The sequence below is a fragment of the Petaurus breviceps genome, unplaced genomic scaffold (genome assembly GCF_028583685.1).
Source record: "Petaurus breviceps papuanus isolate PSGF00001 unplaced genomic scaffold, PetGlider_PUasm1.0 177, whole genome shotgun sequence".
Lineage (NCBI taxonomy): Eukaryota > Metazoa > Chordata > Mammalia > Diprotodontia > Petauridae > Petaurus > Petaurus breviceps.
The window spans coordinates 4,908,065-4,929,531 of record NW_027185776.1 but is presented as its reverse complement, the minus strand read 5'-3'; the positions used below and the strand labels follow the sequence as shown (position 1 = coordinate 4,929,531).

Genomic DNA, 21,467 nt, shown 5'->3' with positions numbered 1-21,467 from the left:
ACATTGGATTATGATGTGTTCTAAACAGAATGATATAGTGGAATCCTTGTATAGGTTTAGAACTGTAGGAAAGACTGATACACATCTTATAAACTAGTATTATATTTTATTTTTTTCTGTATGTAATTTTTCTTTCATGGGGCTGAAAATCATGTTTTCACTCACTAAATGTTCTAATTAAATTTATAAGCCTAATAATGTGCCAAATTATAATGTGGTTCTTTGTCAACTAAATTTATAACTACCTCTTTGAATTCAATTTTACTGATAGTCTGACAGTAAGAGGCAATAGTTAGAAAAGTTTTCCTCATAGTATGACCTAAATAAATGTAAATTACAGTAAAAAATCAAAAAAGGTCTCAATTCTCTCAAAACAATATCGAACAGCTTCAATTACTTTAAGTTTTCAAAGCAAACTGACCTTGCTGATGCCTAATAATTTATATGCATTAGAAAGGATAACTGGGTAGTCTTTTGGACAAAGAATCAAATATATATATGGCACCATCCTAAATTATCTGAAATCACATCCTTCTGAAGTATGAGTACAGGATAATAGATAAAAATTGTGTTTAAAGATATTAAGGAAATAATTTTAAAGTGTATAGAATAGGTTATTACAAAAAGAATATGCAGGTCCTAGTGTTAATTTTTTGTGCCTTCTAGTGCAACTCAACTGTAAAGCTGTTGTTTTCTTTTAAATGGGGCAAGAAACTAGTGACCCTCTTCTAGCTAAATGTGTCTGATTTTCTCTCCTGTATTTTTCCTTTTCTTCCTTCTTTGGTTCCATTTGCACCCTGCCCTCCCCCCCCAACAGTAGCATTTCTGAGCACCAGTGTTGACCTTCAGGGGCTAGAAAGGAATTTTGGCATTCTTTAAACCTATCCATTTCAGGAAGTTACTTAACACTGACTTACCACTTGTTTCTCAGCTGCCATCATTGTTGCAGTTGCAGTGACTGTTTGTCTCCCTGATCCTGTAGTATTAGTGCAGTCTGGTGGCTCTGCTTTGACACCAGGTATATAGACTGGAGGAGGGACAGCTTTGGGAGCTGTTCTCGTATGAAACAGAGAATGGTTGCAAGGATAAGAAAAAGAACGTGATGGATGTTGACTGGGAGCTCTTTGTTTCCAACCAACTTTGAATTGGCTGTGAAGTGGAGTAGCTGGAGGATGATAGGGGGGTGGTGGAGGAGGCAAGGGTGGATGGAAGGCCACAAAAGTGTCTAGGTCTGTAAACATGGTTTCTGCAGTGGGAGTACTATTAACTCGACATCGCCCAGACTGTTTCACGGTCAAGAGTGGACTTTCATCCCCAAAACGTTCATCAGGAAAGAACTTGTGAGGATTCTACAAAAGGGGGGGGGGAAAGTCAAAAATTTTCTAGTTATTACTAGATTTGGAAACAGCCTTATACATCAAATTATAAAAATAAACAACTTAAGAACATTTACTAGGTACTCACAGAAACACAAACCAAAAAGCACAAAACTATCTATCGTAAATGAAAATAATGAAAAACAAGTAAAACAAAAGAAAACAAGATTTTCTAGGTGGAAACTTTAAGTATCAATAAAAGTAGAATAAATGGACATCATGCATCTAAAGACACCCCCACCCCCACACCAAGGGCAAGTAGACTGAGTATTATGGAAAATGAGCCAGCTATTTTTGTTATTGTTGTTGCAAGATATAATGGTCATACAAGAATGCTCAATCATTCTAAAATATTAGCAGTTTACATTCGAATATAATTTTTGCAAAGACAACAAAAAATCACAGTAAAGAAAAGTATAAAATAAAGGCTATTCCACAAACTCTCTCTAAACTGAGCCACTCCAATGTACGTACTTCAGAATGACAGAAAAAGAACAATTATGGCATTCTTTACCAATGTCTCTTAACTGCTTTGGACCAACATTTTGATAAATAATGGGAATGCTGCTTTTTAGAACATGTTTTCAAAATTTCCAGTGTACTACTTTTGTTTACAGTTTCACAAATAGTAACAGACTATAGCATTAAATGAATAGGAAACCACAGAGTGCATTTAAGATGAAGCACAGACTCTGGCAAAAGAAAGGAGCTTTGGAGGGAAAAAAGATTTTTTGAGCATATCAGGGCAATACTGTTTTTCCTTTTAAGGATTTAGTTCCCAGAGTCTCATAATTCAATGGCAGAGAAAACCAACAATTTAGCCATCAGAACAGACACTGGGAAAATAGATCAAATATAATTTTCCTTCAGGTTCTAATGAAGGGGCTAAGGGCAGGACTTTTTTTTTTTTTTTTTTTTTTTGCAATTTTTTGGAGGGCAATTGGAGCTAAGTGACTTGCCCAAGGTCACATTGCTAGTTTTTTGTGTTAAGTGTCTGAGGCCGGATTTGAACTCAGGTCCTCCCGAGTCCAGGGCCAGTGCTCTATTCACTGCGCCACCTAGCCGCCTCTGGGCAGGATGCTTTTTATGTATAAAAACCAACACTACTACTCTTGAGCCATATACCAATTTAAGGAACCTGCCAGTGCTTTCTCTGCCAAAAATAGTGTAGAAAATAGTTTTCTGGTTTGTCTTGATAATAATTTTATTCCTCATGCATTGGAGGTACCAATGAGGAGTACTGCTATTCTAGATCTGAGTCTAAACAATGAGGAAGAGCTTGCTTCTAAAGTAGACATGACAGGAACCATTAGGAACATGACAACTCCTGAGAATTTTGTCAGAGAAGAAAGTTAGGTAGTAGTCAGTTAACTAGGTTCCCCAGATTCTTGGAGATCAGTTTTCAAATGGTTCAGAAGAATAAGAGGTAGGACCCCATGCACTGAAATTCTATAGAGGAATATCATCTTAGGACAATGAAAAGCTCTGAACACTCAAACTCTGATGACGAAAGGAGAAATAATTACAATGGGAAGGAAAAAGGTAAGTAGACTAATAATGTGTATCCATAGGGAAATCACTGACCAATTTAAATTCTTAAAAAGCCTGGGGTCACAAAGACCTGACTTCAAATATGACTTACACACTTATGAATTATGTGATCTTGGGCTAGTCACTTTACCTCACTTTGCCTCAGTTTCCTCAACTGTAAAATAAGGATAATAATGGGACCTTCCTACCAGAGTTGTTCTGAGAGCCAAATGAGATAATATTTCAAAAAAATGCTTAGTATAGTGCCTGGCACAAAGTAGGTATCATTTAAAAAACACGAACAAAAGCAAGGGTGAATGCAGAAGTGTAACATTAAGAATGGTGTCAAGAACCCCAAAAACTAAGAATGAACTGGGAGAAGGGGAAAGAATGTTAAAGACAACAAAAAGGCTGGTACTGGGGAAAGGATCAAAGAGGGATAGGATGGTTATGTGAGACAGATGGGAGGATGGATGCTTTAGGTACATGGAACAATAATAAAATGACAGAGCAAGAACCATCCAACCTTTATTTTCTTTTATTTTCCCAAGGAGGTTGATCTTGATTTTGGAAATGACAAAGCAAAAAGAGTTTAGAGGAAATTGAAGCTCAAAAAAAGTTGGAAGATAATAATAGAGAATGTAGCTGTTCAAGTTGCCAATCCCAATGTTCTGAAAGGGCCAGCAAATGTATCAGATGAGCTACTGTCAAAGACCTCTAAAAGAAGGATTGTGGAGGAAATATCACAGGACTGAAAGGTAAATGTTTTCAAAAAGGAGAATATTGGGGCAGCTAGGTGGCGCAGTGAATAGAACACCGGCCCTGGAGTCAGGAGGATCTGAGTTCAATTCCGTCCTCAGACACTTAACACTTACTAGCCATGTGATCTTGGGCAAGTCACTTAACCCCAACAAGCCCTCCCCCCTCCAAAAAGAAAAAAAAAAAAGGAGAGTATGCAGTCTCTAAGCTATAGGCCAGTCAGTTTAACTTTAATTCCCAGCAAAGTTAAAAGTATTGTTAATGAACATAAAGAACAGGAAACAGTGATCAAAAAGAGTCAGTAGGGTTTCATAAAGACTGGGTCAAGCTAGACTAACCTAATATTCTTTTTTGACAGTGTTAGTTGGCTAGTATACCAGAGAAGTGCTAAAGACGTAGTTAACCGCTGTTTTAGGAAAGCATCAATATCTGAGGCTATCCTTACATACAAGATGTAGAGATGTGGGGTTAGATAAATAATATAGCTAGGTGGAATCAGAACTGGATAGGTATTAATGGTTTGATGTTAACTTGGTCTCTAGTGGAATGTTTCTGGAATCTGTGCATGGCCCTGTGTGGTTTAATGTTGTGTATTATTATTACTGCAAATGGTGGTAATCAGCGACATGCATAAAGACACAGATAGTACTCTTATCAAGTTTCCTGAATAATACAAAGTTAGAAAGAAAGAAGATAACACATTGGATGACAGATTCAGGATCCAAAATGACCTTGGCAGTTTGGGATGTTGGCGTGAATTTAGTGAAATGAAAATATTTAGGGACAAACAAAGTCTTAGGTTAAAAAACTTTTTTTTAAGGGGTGGCCAGGTGGCTCAGCGAGTAAGAGCACCGGCCCCACTGTCGGGATGACCTGGGGATCGAATCCCGGGCTCAGATACTTTGCACCATGCACACAGAAATAACTGGCCGTGTAACCTTGAGCAAGTTACTTAACCCCGATTGCTTAAAAAAACAAAACAAAAAAAAAACACCATTTTTTATACACATAAACTAGGGAAGCACTGTTAGTTCATCTGAAAAAGCTGGGTAATATTGTGTAATATAAGGTGATTCTGAGAAGCAGCAGCTAAGAGAACCATGGAGACCGTGGGCTACATAAAAAAGATGTAGTGTGTAGGGCCATAGAGGGAATGCTTCTGCTGCCTTCTGTTCTTCTCAGATCACACCTGACATATGGCATTCAGTTCTGGAAGCTCAATTTTGGGAAGGACAATGATAAACTGGAGAGTGGGCAGAGGAAAGTAACAAAGATGATGAAGGGCCTAATTGAAATAACTGGGGATATTTACCCTGAGAAGAAAAGATTAATGAAAGGGCATCTTCAAGTACTTGGCAGAAAGATTTAGACTTGTTCTGCTTGGCCCCTTGGGCATTGCAAAGGAGGCTCTTTCCACCCTTATTTGGGTTGATTTTTGGATAAAAGACCCAGAATCTGTCCCTCAAAATTTAGGCAGCTAGATGGCTTTAATGGATGGAGTGCTGGACCTGGAGTCTGGAAGACCCATGTTCAAATCCAATTTCAACTGGGACACTAACACCCTTTGGTGGAGTTGTGAACTGATCTGACCATTCTGGAGAGCAATTTGGAACTATGCCCAAAGGACTATAAAACTGTGCATATCCTTTGATCCAGCAATACCACTGCTAGAACTATATCCCAATGACATCCAAAAAAGGAGAAAAGGACCTATTTATACAACAATATTTATAGCAGCTCTTTTTGTGGTGGCTAAGAATTGAAAATCAAAGGGATGCCCATTGATTGGGGAATGGCTAAACAAGTTGTGGTATGATTGTAATGGAATATTATTGTGCTATAAGAAATGATAAGCAGGATGATTTCAGAAAAACCTGGAAAGAATTACATGAACTGGTGCACAGTGAACAGAACCAGAACATTGTACATAGTAATAGCAATATTGTTTGATGAAGAACTGTGAATGATTGGCTATTCTCAGTAATACAATTATCCAAGACAATCCCAAACGACTAATGATGAAGAATACTATACGCATCTAGAGAAAGAACTGATATTGTTTGAATACAGACTGAAGCATGCTATTTTTCACTTCCATTTTTTTCTTTTATTCAAGTCTTCTTGTACAAAAAGACTAGTGCAGAAATGTTTTACATAATTGCATGTGTATAACGTACATCTCATTGCTTACTGTCTGAAGGATAGAGGAACGGAAAGAGGGACTAAATTTGGAACTCAAAACTTTTCAACTTCAGACTCTTACTAGCTGAGTGACCTGGGGAACTTTCTGAATCCTAATCTGTCTCAGTTTCCTCATATATAAAATGGGGATGATGATAATAGCAGCCTATGTCCCAGGGTTGTTGCAAAGATAAAGTGAGGTAATGTTCTAAAATGCTTTATAAATAAACCTTAAAAACCTATATAAATGCTCCTTATTGCCTTTTCAGCTTGATAGAACCTTCTGAAGCTTGAAATTCAACGGTACTGCCCTTGAGAGTTCAGGGACACCTCCACAGCAAAATTAAGATCAGAAATGAGGACTCAGTGGAGGTTACTGATTATTGAAGAATTGTTATCTTTAGAGATATTAATATTAAGAGGTAACTTAGATGCAGTTAGCTCTGATAGCTACTGTCTCAACATATGACAAGGAAAACAAATAAAATAAATAAATAAAACCATAAAGTTTTCTAAGACTAATCAATACTTGAAAATGATGCCCAAATACCTAAAACTTATGTATAATAAACATAGTTTCCTTTTTTATTTATATCAAAAATATTCCTTCCTACCTGCAAAAGCTCTGCAGCAGCATCTGCAAGACCAAACTCTCGCAATACTCTAATCTGAATTTCATAACTGACAGTAGCACCTTCTCCACAGTTTAGAGCATATGCCCTCTGTACTTGCTCAGTGTGACGTAGTTCCTGCAGGCGTTTGACCATGTCTTTCATAACAAGCAGACGAGGAACTGAAAACAGAAGAAAAACTGGTATACAGTGCGGCACACACATTTTACATTAATTCAATAGTGTTTGAATTTGACTATGCTTTGTCATTTACAGTTGTCAAAAATAAGATTTTTTAATGTATATTTACTTCTTGAGCCATTTAATGTGCAATTTTTTTTCTGCATACTAAAATGGCTCCTTAATTATGTCGTTACTTTTATTGACAACACTAAATATCTAACAAAAACACTACAGCTAGGTTCTCGTTAGTGTGAATAATAATGAATTGTGGGAAATGGTCACATTATTGAAATTTGCTCTATATATTTCCATTGAGCTGGAACCATTACAATATTTTATAGAATTGTAACTCTGAATAGGGTAAATTCAAATACATGAGACCATTTCACAGGATTCATTATTCATACTAATCAGTTGTACCTTAGCTAAATTTCATTTCTATATTTTTATTAAAATATGAAAGACATGAAGAACTAATTTCTGGGCGCACTTAACCTTGAAGATTTCTAGGCATTAAAAACACTTTAAGGGGGCGGCTAGGTGGCACAGTGCATAAAGCACCAGCCCTGGAGTCAAGTGGACCTGAGTTCAAATCCGACCTCAGACACTTAGCACAAAAACTAGCTGTGTGACCTTGGGCAAGTCACTTAACCCCAATTGCCCTCCAAAAAACAAAAAAAAAAATTGAGATTTTGTTTTATATTATTAGCCTATTTTATTTTCAATAAATGGTACCTATATAGCAACAGCTATTCTGGAATAAAACATGTGGATAAAGAATTAAAAGGAAACAGTGTGGTAAAGTGGAAAGTAGGCTAAACTTGGGATCAAAGGACTCTGAGTACAAATCCCTTAAAACCTGTATGAGCTTAGGAAAGTCACATAACTTCTGTGGGCTTCAGTTTCCTACCCTGTAAAATAAAGACTAGATAGATGATCCCTAAACTTTCTTCCAGTTCTACATCTATGATTCTATGAGTTATGAGTTTACAAGTTCTTGCCAAATTGTCATCATGATTAGACTCCTACAAAGAAAATTTTATGGATTTATTTCTGAACCAATCATTAAAATAATTAGCTATCCATACAGTTGCAGAACTATTACTTGATTCCCTGAAAGAAGGTAAGCTCTCTGATGGCAGGAACGGTTTTGTTTTTGCCTTTTATATTCACATTGCATAACATAGTATCTGATACACACAGTAGGCACATAATAGATGTTCAAGGAACTGAACTGACTAGAATCAAATATCTATGTAAGCCATCAACAACAATACAAAGATAACTTATGTAGTCAAAGAAATATAAATGAGTTCAAAACAAGTTTGGATAAACTTATAAACAGCAGAGTCATAAATAACTACTGAAAAAAATCTAAAATAGAACTAATTGTAAAGGGTGATTTTAAGGAAGACAACTATATGCTGCCATGGATTGTTGAACAGAACATCTGCCACTGTATGGAGATTTTATGTGCCTAGGAATATAATTTTTGGTTGATATTCTGAAATATTAATACAATTCTACTTCTGGGTTCTGAGTAATTTGTGACTCCAGGAGGTAGAATAGGAAGGGTGGGCACTATACATTTTCCCCAATACCCATGACTTCTCAAACCTCTCCAGAACACAGAAATGATGTGCTAAAGACAAAAGTAACTTAAGTTCTCACCAAGGTAGGTAAAACAAACAACAAACCCCAAACCCAGGACCTGATGTTCCCTGACTCTGAAATCCCTCAGCACCCCTCCCTCTTATCTTCCATGCTCATAGCAACAAGTCTGCACTAGCAGACCCAAGGATTCAACACAATCCTACATCAAAACCCACTCCTGCTTCCCAGTCTTCCTTCCCTTCCTATTTCCAAGGTCAACCATCTCGAATTTAAAGAGTGGGCATTTTCATTAAGGTTAACAAAATTTATGTTAAAATTTAAATTGTTTAAAGGGCAAAACAGAACAATAGACAATTTATTTATTTATATATGTATAGTGAAGTATAAAAACCTTACCTGGAATTTCATTGGCTACAACTGAAGGAGGACTGGACTGGTTACTGCTTATTTGCTGGTGACTGATCATATGACAACACTGTGGTACTGCATTGTTTACCATATAAAGTGTGTCAGGAACATTGGACATTCTTACCATCCGTAATCGAACAAGGTCTGTTTGTTCCACCATCATTTCATCTAGCACTGACTGAAACAAATCGTTCAAAATTAATCAGAATTAGCCAAAACATTATCACCACTTAAAAATCACATTTCCTAGAAGCCAATTACCTCAGTTACATAAAAAAGGACAAAGAATTTTGCTTCTACTTTATAGTATAATTTTGCTTCTACTTTTCACAACTGCACTGAAAGGAGAAATAACCCCAATTTCCTTCATTTTAAAATAACCCTTTTGTATTGTCTTAGAAAAGAAAGTTTTAAATTCTAATTTTTTTTCCCCAAGCATGACTTATAACTTCAGAAAATGAATACTTCCTGGTGAAGGAATAAAATTAATGAATTAGGATATAAATAAATAGGATCAATCATGTGATTGTAAATTTAGAGCTGGAAAAGGCCACAAAGAGTGGCCAGAGTCCAAATGGTAGTATTTTTGCCTTAGTTCTTCCATAATGACCTAGAAAGCATGCCAAACTGAATTCTAATTGAGAAAATGAGGAAAAAGTAATAGTGAGTTATTTTTTCAGGTTAAAGGCAGCTTACGAAGAAAGTTCTGCAGACACTCTTCTCGATCATCTTGTTTAAAAAAAAACAAACAAACAAACTATAAAGGAAAACTTTAAACCAGAGGGTAAAACTGAAAAATCCACTTGAAAATAAAAATCTCTTGAAATAAATTCCAAAATGAGAATTCTGAGCAATATTATACACAAAATATAGAACTTCCAGATCTAGAAGAAAACTCTGCAAGTAGCCAAAGAGAAAGAATTCAAATACTATGGAATCACAGTTAGGATCACATAAGATTTAACAGCTACTGCTATAAAGAAATGAAAGGCTTGTAACATGATATGCTGGAAGGCAAAGGACCTAGGATTACAACCAAGAATAACTGATCCTACAAAATTGACTATAATTTTACAGGGGAAAAATAGAAAATTTTCAAGCATTCCTATCAAAATACTAGAGTTGAACAGAAAAACTGATATTCAAACACAAGACTTAAAGATATACATGGAATTAAAATAAAGGGCTAGAACAGAAACTAGAAACAGAAACCTTAGCTTAAGTAAAAAAGGTAGGAGTAGCAATTATGATCTCAGACAAAGCAAAAATGGGACAGCAGTCAAATTTAAAACAGGAGGGGAAATTTTTAATGTTTCAGACAATTTTCTTTATTTCTTGTATTACTGTATCAAGATTCTTTTTTTGATCGGAGCTTTCAGGTAGCCTGATTACTCTTATTTTTCTCTTCTGGATCTGTCCTCCAGATCCAGTTTTTCTTATGAGGTCTTTCATATTCTCTTCTATTTTATTATATCTTGATCTTTTATAACATCACTGGCTTCCTCCTGCCCAGTTCTGATCTTGAGGGAGCTGTTTTCTTCCTTCAGATTCTTGATTTCCTTTTCTTTTTAAAGTTATTTATTCTATGAATTCTTTGTGAGCAGGTGATCATTTAACTTCATTCTTTGGAGCAGAAAAGGGTTGCTTTAGTACCCTCCTCTAAAGATGAACCTCTATTCTCATAGTAACTCTCTATGGCTGAATTCTTTCTCCTTTGTGTATTTTTTTTTCTTTTTGGAGGGCAGTTGGGGTTAAGTGACTTGCCCAAGGTCACAAGGTTCCTTTGTGTTTTAAAAAAATTGTGTAGTATTTCAGTTTTTATAATCACCTCCAGTCACAGAGATGAAAAAGTAGTTTTCCAGAACTAACACTCCCCCCCTCCCCCCCATCTAATTCCTTTGTGCTGGTTCTTCTTCTCATACCTCATTTGTATAAAGTAATTATTCTTTTTAGCTGTTCCTAAACAGTTTTACTTTTTAAAGCCATAGCATATTCAGGTCTACCCCAATCTTTCTTACAAACTACCCAATTACTAATAACAATCTCAGACATAGGTTTTATACTTTACATACATAAAGGTAAACATTCCATGCTCATTGAGTTCCTTGTAATTAGCCTTTGGTGTGTACCTTATATTTCTCTTGGCTCTTGTATATCAAATCTTCTGTGTCCTTAAAGTCTGATAGTTCAGTGAATGTCCATTTTTAAATTTGTGGTACATTAGTTTTTATGATCACCTCTAATCCTGGGGTATAGGAGATGGTGCCTCTAGCCTTAGATCCTCCTTCAGTTCTCCCCTCTGGCCTGGAACTGGAACCAAGAACTCCAGCCTCTTGTAAGTGCTCATGGTCAGCAGGGTCCCTACCCCACTGCTTCAATAGCATCTCTACAGTACAGCTGGGTCTGGAGTTCCTTGTCAGCAGAGGTTTCCTCAGACAGTCAACTCCCCTCACTGTAATGGGGTGGGGAGAGAGCGGGCAGTAAAGGTTTCTGCTGCTGGGGCCTGGGCAGTCTCTCCCAATTTAGCTAACCCCAGGGCTTGCCTCTTGTTCAAGCTGACTCAGGACCTAGCCTGGAGGTGTTTACTCTTCACAGGGACCAAACTTCACCTGGGACTTTTCTTCAGATCTTCTCCAATCGTCCCAGGAGGGTCCGCGTTCTGCTCCTACTCTCATTTATTTTTACTGCTCAATATTCACCCTGAGGTACTATTTGATCTCTTTTGTGGGGAAAATCTCGAGAGCTTGGAATTTTCTAACCTATCACGCCATCTTCCCAGAATCCTCCCATCTTCTGAATTGAAATAAAAACCATCAAAATACAAAATATCATATCAAAGCTGATAAAATTAGAAGTTTAACAAAGTTCAGTCTAAACCTCCAGAGATGGCATAATTAGTACAGTGTTATATAGAAGTCATCTTTATTTTTAGGGGTATTTACTTTACCATACCCTATAGCTAATACTAAAACCCTAGAAGACAGCATCTAGTTGCTCTATTATCTACTCTTAGAGAAGGATGTTAAAAAAAAAAAATTGTGCTCTGTTGTCCTTTCAGTCCCAGACGGGAATTCCTCTTGAGGGATGGAATGTCCTTTAACAGACTCTAGAGAAGACCATATGATTTTGGCTTTTTCTGCAATGGATCAGACTGAACAATTTTATTTCTTTCTTTATCTTAAAAATGCTAAACTACAGGGCAGCTGGGTGGCGCAGTTGATAGAGTACTGGTCCTGAAGTCAGGAGGACCTGAGTTCAAATTCATCCTCGGATACTTACTAGCTATGTGACCCTGCCACTTAAGCCCAATTGCCTCTGAAAAATGCCCCTCAACAAAACCTAAATTATACAATTAGCACTATAGTTTACTCTAGTCAATATGATCATACATTTAGAGCTAGAAATAAACTTTGAGGTCCTCTAGTCTAATCCTTTCATTTTCTAGGTGAGGAAAATCAGGCCCAGAGAAGTGGCAAAGCCAGGATATGAAGCCAAAGTCTTTGACTCCAAATGCAGAATGCTTTCCAATATATCACACTACCTATAATTTGCCAAATGGAAATTGTCTTCTAAGTCTCTTTTGATAATATAATGTTAACTAAGAACTCTGATTGTGAGCATTGAGCATGGTTTTTTATAAAGGCACTTTGAAATAAAAATTCTTACTTTGGTTCACAAGGCTTAAAGACTCTGCTATTTAAAGAGATAAACTTATTCTATGTTTTCTACTTACTGTAGCATTTCATTTTACTTTTTATTATGTATTGACCATAACAATTACTAATTTGACTAAACTGAAATTCCTTCCTATTTAGGGCACTTACCTGGGGAATAAGGAATGACCAGTGCCTTACTTTTTAAGGAAATGAACAAGTATTAGCGACATATTTTTTCTTAGTTTAACAAAGGAAAACAAACTGAATGGGGAGAGCCTGCCTCAGAATTAGGAAGACCTAGGTTCAAGTAGTATCTCTGATACATAGTGACAGTGTGATTCTCAGACAGCAACTTACCCTCTTTGGGCCTCAGGCAATTAAATCTGTAACTTGCATAGAAAGTAGCACAAATATCTATATTGGTAGACAAAGTTCTTCACTGGGAGTTCCCTATACTAATGAAATTACAGGTACAATTTTTCAAAAAGGAAGAAAAATGAAATAATCTTTCAGAATATTTTCCCCATTTTGAAAGACTTTAAGACAAAAGAACCTTCTTAAAGTGTAATTTTCTTAAACAATTTACAAAGTAATTAATGTTATAGTTAGAAAAAATTTGTTTTTGAGAGATCAAAATATTTCAAGTCCCTAACAGACTAAACTTAAAAAAAATCTTTTATACTTAAATGTTTCTACCAATTATAGTTAAGTAATTCAGCATCTAGACAGATTTTCATTACCTTTGCTTCATCGACATAAGGAGAAAATAGTCTTGGTCGAACATATATTCCAGCATTTTTTTGACGCAACCATGCATTTGATTTTCCACCTTCAGCTGTAGGCAGCATATCTGATGGAGGAGTACTAATCAAGCTTCTCTTCAGCTTTTAAAAAGAAGATTAGAAACTTAGATAAATTACAGGTACTGTAAACATACCATATGAATGAACTATTTTTGAATCATTAAGATGATTCAAAATCCAGACACAGATAAAATGTTTACAATTTTAAAGTATTTTCTAACAGGCAAAGGTTGCAGCTTAAAAACAAACAAACCCTAAAACAGTCCTTTGTACCTTTGAATTTTTCATCAATTAAGAGGGGGACAAAGTCCTTTTAAAATCAGGGAAGTGAATTGTAAGCAAAGATGAACTAGAAAAATGAATAGCACTTAATACAAAAATATTATTTTTTTACTGAACCTTTAATGTACTAAAAAAAAAGTACTGAATTGGTTTTTGTAAATGGAAAACAAACCTACTGAACCCAGACCATCAGAAGTTTCTGAACCAAAATTTCATTTTATTTGGTTTCAATCTCATTGAAATAAACAAATTCCCTACTTCTCCAACCTTACTTTGGAAAGTCTAATGATTTCTTTCTTTTAGTTTAAATTTTTTTTTTGCTTTTTTTTTTGGAGGGGGGAGAGCAGGGCAATTGGGGTTAAGTGACTTGCCCAAGGTCACACTGCTAGTTTAAGCATTAAGTATCTGATGCCAGATTTAAACTCAAGTCCTCCTGACTCCAGGACTGGTGCTCTATTCCTGTGCCACCTAGTCGCCCCTAGTTTAATTTTTTAAAATAAAAATTGATTTTGTTTTTTTTCCATATCCCCCTACTCCAAAATGGGTTAAAGAAAAAGAAATCCTTTGTAATACATATGCATAAAGAATTTTTATCTATTTCAAAATGTGAAAGTGTTTTTCTAAGCTATAAAGCACCATACAAATGTGGTGGTGGTAGGTGAAGTCATACTAATTTAAAAACAAAATGATGTTTAGATACAACTTTATGATTTAGGTAAGATTTTAGTATTCATGAGCTGAGATAATCTCAGAAATCATCTAGTCCAGGGGTGGGGAACCTGTGGCCTTGAGGCCATATGTGGCCATATAGCTCCTCAAGTGCGGCTCTTTGAATGAACCCAAACTTCACAGAATAAACCCCCTTAATAAAAGGACTTGCTCTGTATAACTTGGACTAGATTCTTCTCAACTCCCACATCTTAACGGATAAGGAAACTGAGGTACAGAAAAGGAAAGTACTCATTCAGGAGCAGAGGGTCAATTACAATCAGGATGAAAACCTACATCTTTTTCTTTTTTTTTTTTATTAAGCAATTGGGGTTAAGTAAGGTGCTCGAGGTTACAGGGCCAGTTATTTTTGTGTGGGTGTTAAGTATCTGAGGCTGGAACTGATCCCGGGTCTCCCGACTCCGGGGCTGGTGCTGTTACTCACTGTGCCACCTGGCTACCCCTACATCTTTTTTTAAAGAACAAAGCTATGTATTAATGAATCTGGTGTGGTCTGTCCTAATGTTTCTTGTTGGCAGCTGCCACCTGAAAGGCAATTCGTTTCAGGTCTCTCTGTCCCTGAGGTGTCAGTTTTGGGCCCCATCCTGGTCCTTCTCCACCATCTTGAAGCCCTCCAAGCCCTACAGGACCCTCAGGGCCACTCTCTTGGAGCCTCTGCTGAAGTAACTGGGCATGACCGTGTTGCGATGGCACCCACTGTAGATCTTGGTCGTGGAGCCCACCCCGATATCACCTTGGCGGTAAAGGTGGTAGACCACAGAGGTAGTGTGCATATAGAACCAGCTCTTGTTGTAGGGAGACAGCTCCTTATGCTTGGCCAGCTTGAACGTGTCCACCCATTCAGGGACTTTTAGCTTTCCTGACTTTTTCAGAAGGTGGTCAGGGCCTTCACAAAGCCCTGACAATTCATGCTCTTCACTGTGACTCCAGGCATCATATAGGCTCTGCGCGCGCAGGCAAGGGAAAGAACCTTCTCATACTTAAGTTTTCAACTAGAAAGAAAACTAATAAACTTTCCTTCATTTTTTTAAACTGACCCAATACCTCTCCTTGAATTGAACCTTAATGTATAGCAATATGCTATGTATATATGTATATGCATGATATTACTATACATTAATATATAACAAAGTATACTCTTGAAAAGCATAATCAAGCTGTATTTTAACCAATTATATAACATCCTATGACCCATATGAATAAAAGGGATCACATTCACTTGAAGAGATTAACTTTTTTTCAGTGAATGGATCAAGGAGAAGAAAAACCACTTACCGCATCACTCAGAACTTCACTGTTCATAGGTAAAATATGTTCAGTTCGGACAAAGGGTAAGAGAGAAGAGAGTATCTCTCTAAGCTCTTCAATGTCCAGGTCTCTCCTCTTTACACCTCTCTTGTTCACACTATGAGCAGTACCACTTATTAAGTTTGGTTCTGTAGGAGAGATAGAGGAGGAAAATTAAAGTAGTATAAAAGTAAATTGGGGTTCTCAAGAAGTGATTTAATTTCTTTTCTAGGGCTTTTATGTAAGAACATATCTTTTAAAGAAATTACAATGAGGCATTTTTAATTTACAAAAACCATGGTAATATAAAGTAGTTTATTAAAATAAAAAACTCAATAGTGTGAATAGTAAAAACAACTTTTAAAGATCATTTTATATTTTATGCAGATTTTGTTTCTTTGCTTCCATTTAGGGAAAATTAAAGGACTATCAATATAAAAGGGGGAAAAAACTGTTTGGGTTAGGGTTCTCCCCACCCCCCCACCATTTCTGTATTTGAGTTTTACTAAAATAGGAATATCATGGTATGTATAAGTTCCTTGAGAAATCATTTCATTCTTTGAATTTGTATTTCCAGCACCTAGCTCAGTATCTGACACTAGGTAGGTGTATATGATGTTTTTTAATTAATTGTTTTTGGTCACTATAGATATGCCAACATAATTCTCAACTTGCCATAGTTAACAAATATTTAATAGTAATAAGAAATACATTAACCACTTGTGCCACCTGGAAACAAAAACATCTTCACTGATATGCAAATCTCAATATTGAAGCCTGACGTCTTCTCTAAACATTAGACATGAATTTCTAAATGTCTACAGAATATCTCATTTCCCAAACTTTGTTAATTATTGCTTTAAAATTGTTCCTTCTTTTGAATTGTCTCATTCACCATCTCTGAGTTTGGCGTTATTTGACTCTTTACTTCTCATATTGAATAATAGCTTCTAATGATTTCAATTCTACAACAATTCACAATTTGTCCCACTACTATCATCCTAAGAGAAGTCATACTGCAATAGGGTCCTAAAAGGTCTTAACTGTCTCTACTATTACCATTCTCATCATTGGCTCTGCTACTACACCTACAGGACTACTGGGTCTTGCCATGGTCGTCTTTCACCTTTCTTTATGTATTATTCTCTCAAATTAGAATGCAAATTCCCTGAAACAGGGATTTTCTATTTACATCCTAAGTTACTGTAGGAGAAATATCCTAAACCAGGAGAGGAGAACCTGCAGCCTTTAGGCCACACAGGTCCTCAAGTACAGCCCGTTGACTGAACCCAAACTTCGCAGAACAAATTCCCTTACCAAAAGGTTTTGTTCTGTAAAGCTTGGACTCAGTCAAAAGGCCATACCCAAGAACCTAGAATGCTACATCATCCCTGTCTTGAACCCTAGTCCCAAGCAAGTTAGGCTATTTTTTCCTTAAAAGGTTTCAAAACCATACCTCATGCTTAAGGGGCTCAGGATACTGACATAACTTCCTGGCCACATAAGTACAAAACAGTTAAAAGGAGCTCCAAGAGATCTCTGATGCTTGTGGAACTATGACAGGCAACTTAGGAAAGGGAGCTATAGTCAACTGAAATCAATTTGAGGTATTCTCAATGCTTGTTGAATACTATTCTCTTGCTAAGGCAAAGTAAAACATCTTTTCTTAACAATAAAATGACCAATGAGTATTTAATTTTGTTCCAGTACCAAATATAAATTACTAGTGAGTTCTAAACTGACTGGCACATATTAAGCACTTAAATAAATACCTTTTCTTTTATTCACACAAACTATTCCTTTTTTGTAGTTTAAATTTATTTTTTTAGTTTATATCATTCATTTCCACAAGATTTTGAGTTACAAATTTTCTCCGCATTTTTCCCTTACCCACCATCCCAAAACAGTGATCCCACTGAATACCCCCTCCCCCAATCTGCTCTCTCCTATATCTTGCCCCATCACCCCTCTGACTTTCCAGTAGGGCATGGTGGATCTCTATGCCCCAGTGCCTGTATATCTTATTTCCCAGTTACATGTAAAATAATAATAATAAATTTTTTAAATACTTGATTTTAAACCTTTGAATTCTAGATTCTTTCCCTACCTCCCTTGTCACCCACCCTTACTGGGAAGATAAGCAACTCAATATAGGTTGTACATGTGTAGCTATGCAAAAAGTTTCTATAGTGGATATATTGTGAAATACTGACTCTATTTCCCTCGATTCTACCCCACCCCCACTTGTTCTATTCTCTACTTTGATCCTGTCCTTTTTGCCAAGTGGGTGCTTCAGGGGTGGCTAGGTGGTGCAGGGAGTAAAGCGCCAGCCCCAGAGTCAGGAGGACCCGAGTTCAGTTCCGGCCTCAGACACTTAAGACACCCATACAAATAAACTAGCCATGTAACCTCAGGCAAGTTACTTAACCCCAATTGCCCTCCAAAAGGCAAAAAAAAGAGTGGGTGCTTCCAACTTCCCTCCCCCCAGTCTGCCCTCCCTTCCATCATCCCCCCTCTCATCCCCTTCCCCCCTACTCTTCTGTAGGGTGAGATACCCTATTTAGTGTATATGTCATTCCCTCCCTAAGCCAAATTCATTGAGAATAAGGTTGACTCATTCCCTTTTGCCTTCCTGTTCTCCCCCTCCATTTTAACAGTTTTCCCTTGCCTCTTCTATATGAGATAATTTACCCCATTCTATCATTCCCCATCTCCTCTCATTATATTCCTCTCTCACCTCTTAATTTCACCTTTTAAGTATCATCCCTTCCTATTCAACTGGTCCTACACCCTCTGTCTATGTATACTTATACACATATATACACATACTCACATATGTATATATTCATACACCCATATACCCTCCTATATAGACACACACACACACACACATATATATATATATACACACATACACATACACTGCTATTCCCTTCAACTATTCTCATACTGAGAAAAGTATGATAAGCTACAATTATTGTTTTTCCATGTAGGAATGTCAATGGTTCAACTCTGGTAAGTTCCTTATGATTTCTTTTCCCTGTTTACCTTCTCATGCTTCTTGTATATGAATGTCAAATTTTCTATTCAACTCTGGTTTTTCATCAAGAATGCTTGAAAGTCCTCTATTCCATTGAATTACCATATTTTCCCCTGAAACATGATACTCAGTTTTGCTGAGTATCAAGTAGGTGATTCTTGGTTTTAATCCCAGCTCCTTTGACCTCTGTCATATCATATTCCAAGTCCTTTGATCCCTCAGTGTAGAAGCTGCCAGATCCTGGGTTATCCTGATTGTGTTTCCACAGTATTTAAACTGTTTCTTCCTGGCTACTTGTAATGTTTTCTTCCTGATTTGGGAACTTCAGAACCTGGCTATAATATTCCTAGGAGTTTTCTTTTTGGGATCTTTTTCAGGAGGTGATTAGTGGATTCTTTCAACCTCTGCCCTCTGGTTCTAAAACATCAGGGCAATTTTCCTTGAGAATTTCTTGAAGGATGACTTCTAGGTTCTTTTTTTAATTATGGCTTTCAGGCAGTCCAATAATTTTTAACTTATCTCTCCTGGATCTATTTTCCAGGTCAGTGGTTTTTTCAACAAGATATTTCACATTGCCTTCTATTTTTTCATTTGTTTGTATCTGTTTAATAGTATCTTGATTTCTCATAAAGTCACTAGCTTCCATTTGCTCCAATCTAATTCTGAAGGAATGAAGCTTCAGTGAGCTTTTCAGATTTTTTTTCCATCTGGCAAATTTGGCCTTTTAAGGCATTCTTCTCCTCATTGCCTTTTTGAGCCTTTTTTTGCCATTTGAGGTAGTCTATTTTTTAAGGTATTATTTTCTTCAGTCAGGTTGTTGAATTCTCATTTTATAATTTTTTTGCATCATTCTCATTTCTCTTCCCAATTTTTCCTCTACTTCTCTTATTTGGTTTTCAAAAGCCTTCTTAAGCTCCTCTATGGCTTGTAAGCAGCTTATTCTTTTCTTGGAAGATTCTAGTGCAGGAGTTCTGACTTCCTCCTTTTCCCTACTTTGATCCTTTTTGTCCCCAAAAAAGGAATCCAGAGTCAGACCACTGTGCTTGCCTTGCTTTCCTTGTTTGCTCATGTCACTCAATTACTTGATTTTTGAACTTTTTGCCACAGTAAAGCTCTGCTACCAGAGCAGGGGGAGCTTTGTCCCAATTGCTGGGTTGTTTTTTTTTTTTTTTTACATATATATATATATTTGAGTATTTGATTTTAAAACTTTCAATTCCAGACAGATTCCCTTCCTTCCCCGTCACTCACCCCCACTGTGAAGACAAGCAGTTCAGTATAGGTTGTACATGTATGGCTGATGCAAAACAACAATATAGTAGATGTATGGTAAAAGACTGACTACACTTCCCACCCTTCCATCCCACCTACCATCCACTACTCTCCACCCTGATCCCTTCCCTTTTCAAAAGTGGGTGCTTCCAACTTCCCTCCCCCCTAGCCTGCCCTCCCTTCCATCATCCCCCTCTCATCCCCTTGCCCCCTATTCTCCTGGAGGATGAGATACCCTATTTAGTGTGTATTTCACTCCCTCCTCAAGCCAGATTAAATGGGAATAAGGTTGACCCATTCCCTTTTGCCTTCCTATTCTTCCCCTCCTTTGTAACCATTTTCCCTTGCCTCTTCTGTATGAGAGAGTTTACCCCAATGTCTCTCCCCATCTCCTCTCATTATATTCCTCTCACCTCTTAATTTCACCTTTTAAGTATCATCCCTTTCTGTTAAATTGGTCCTGTGGCCTCTATCTATGTATACCTGTAAACATATATACACACATTCACATATGTATTCATATGCCCATATACACTCATATACAGACATATATATATATATATATATATATTTTTAATCCCTTCAACTACTGAGAAAAGTTTCATAAGTTATAATTATTTTTTTTTCCATGTAGGAATATTAATAGTTCAACTTTGATAAGTTCCTTATGATTTCTTTTCCCTGTTTAACTTCTCATGCTTTTCTTGCTTCTAGTATCTGAATGTCAAATTTTCTATTCAACTCTGGCTTTTTCAGCAAGAATGCTTGAAAGTCCTCTATTCCACTGAATCACCATATTTTCCCCTGAAACATGATACTCAGTTTTGCTGGGTAGGTGACTCTTGGTTTTAATCCCAGCTCCCTCGACCTCTGGAATATCACATTCCAAGCCCTTCAATCCCTCAGTGTAGAAGCTGCCAGATCCTGGGTTATCCTGATTGTGTTTCCACAATATTCAAATTGTTTCTTCCTGGCTGCTTGTAATATTCTCTCCTTAATACAGGGATTCCGGAACCTGGCTATAATATTCCTAGGAGTTTTCTTTTTGGGATCTTTTTCAGGAGGTGATTGGTGGATTCTTTCAACCTCTATTTTGCCCTCTCGTTCTAAAACATCAGGGCAGTTGTCTTTGAGAACTTCCTGGAGGTTATTTCTATGTTCTTACTTTGGTCATGGCTTTCAGGTAGTCCAATAATTTTAAAATTATCTCTCCTGGATCTATTTTCCAGGTCAGTGGTTTTTCCCATGAGATATTTCACATTGCCTTCTATTCTTTCATTTGTTTGGATCTGTTTAACAGCATCTTGATTTCTCATGAAATCATTAGCTTCCATTTGCTCCAATCTAATTCTGAAGCAATGATTCTCCTCATTGAGCTTTTGAGATTCTTTTTCCATCTGGCAAATTTGATTTTGCAAGGCACTCTTCTCCTCATTGCCTTTTTGAGCCTCTTTTGCCATTTGAGTTAGTCTATTTTTTAAGGTATGATTTTCCTCAGTCAGACTGTTGACTCTCATTTCATAATTTTCTTGCATCGTTCTCATTTCTCTTCCCAATTTTTCCTCCACTTCTATGGCCTGTAACCAGCTTGTATTTTCCTTTGAAGCTTTTGGTGCAGGAGTTCTGACTTCACTGTTTTCCTCCTGTTCCATGCCTTGCTCCTTCTTGTCCCCAAAATAGGAGTGTAATGTTGGAATCTTCTGTCTGCTTTGTTTCTTTTGCCTGCTCATTTTGCC

At 36.8% G+C, this 21,467-nt stretch overlaps 1 protein-coding gene across 4 annotated transcripts in view; it reads right to left on the bottom strand.

Moving 5' to 3' along the window:
- The window catches only part of BTBD7 (BTB domain containing 7), a 109,019-nt gene that overhangs the window by 5,781 nt on the left and 81,771 nt on the right, over positions 1-21,467 (bottom strand). For 3 of the 4 annotated variants that reach the window (XM_069086024.1, XM_069086023.1, XM_069086026.1), the window contains 5 exons: positions 15,408-15,568; positions 13,059-13,202; positions 8,651-8,840; positions 6,461-6,639; positions 918-1,349 (listed from right to left, as the gene is read on the bottom strand). In XM_069086024.1, coding sequence (XP_068942125.1) covers positions 918-1,349; positions 6,461-6,639; positions 8,651-8,840; positions 13,059-13,202; positions 15,408-15,568 — 1,106 coding nt within the window. The remainder of the gene's footprint in view (positions 1-917; positions 1,350-6,460; positions 6,640-8,650; positions 8,841-13,058; positions 13,203-15,407; positions 15,569-21,467) is intronic. The other variant, XM_069086025.1, reaches the window with a different exon arrangement.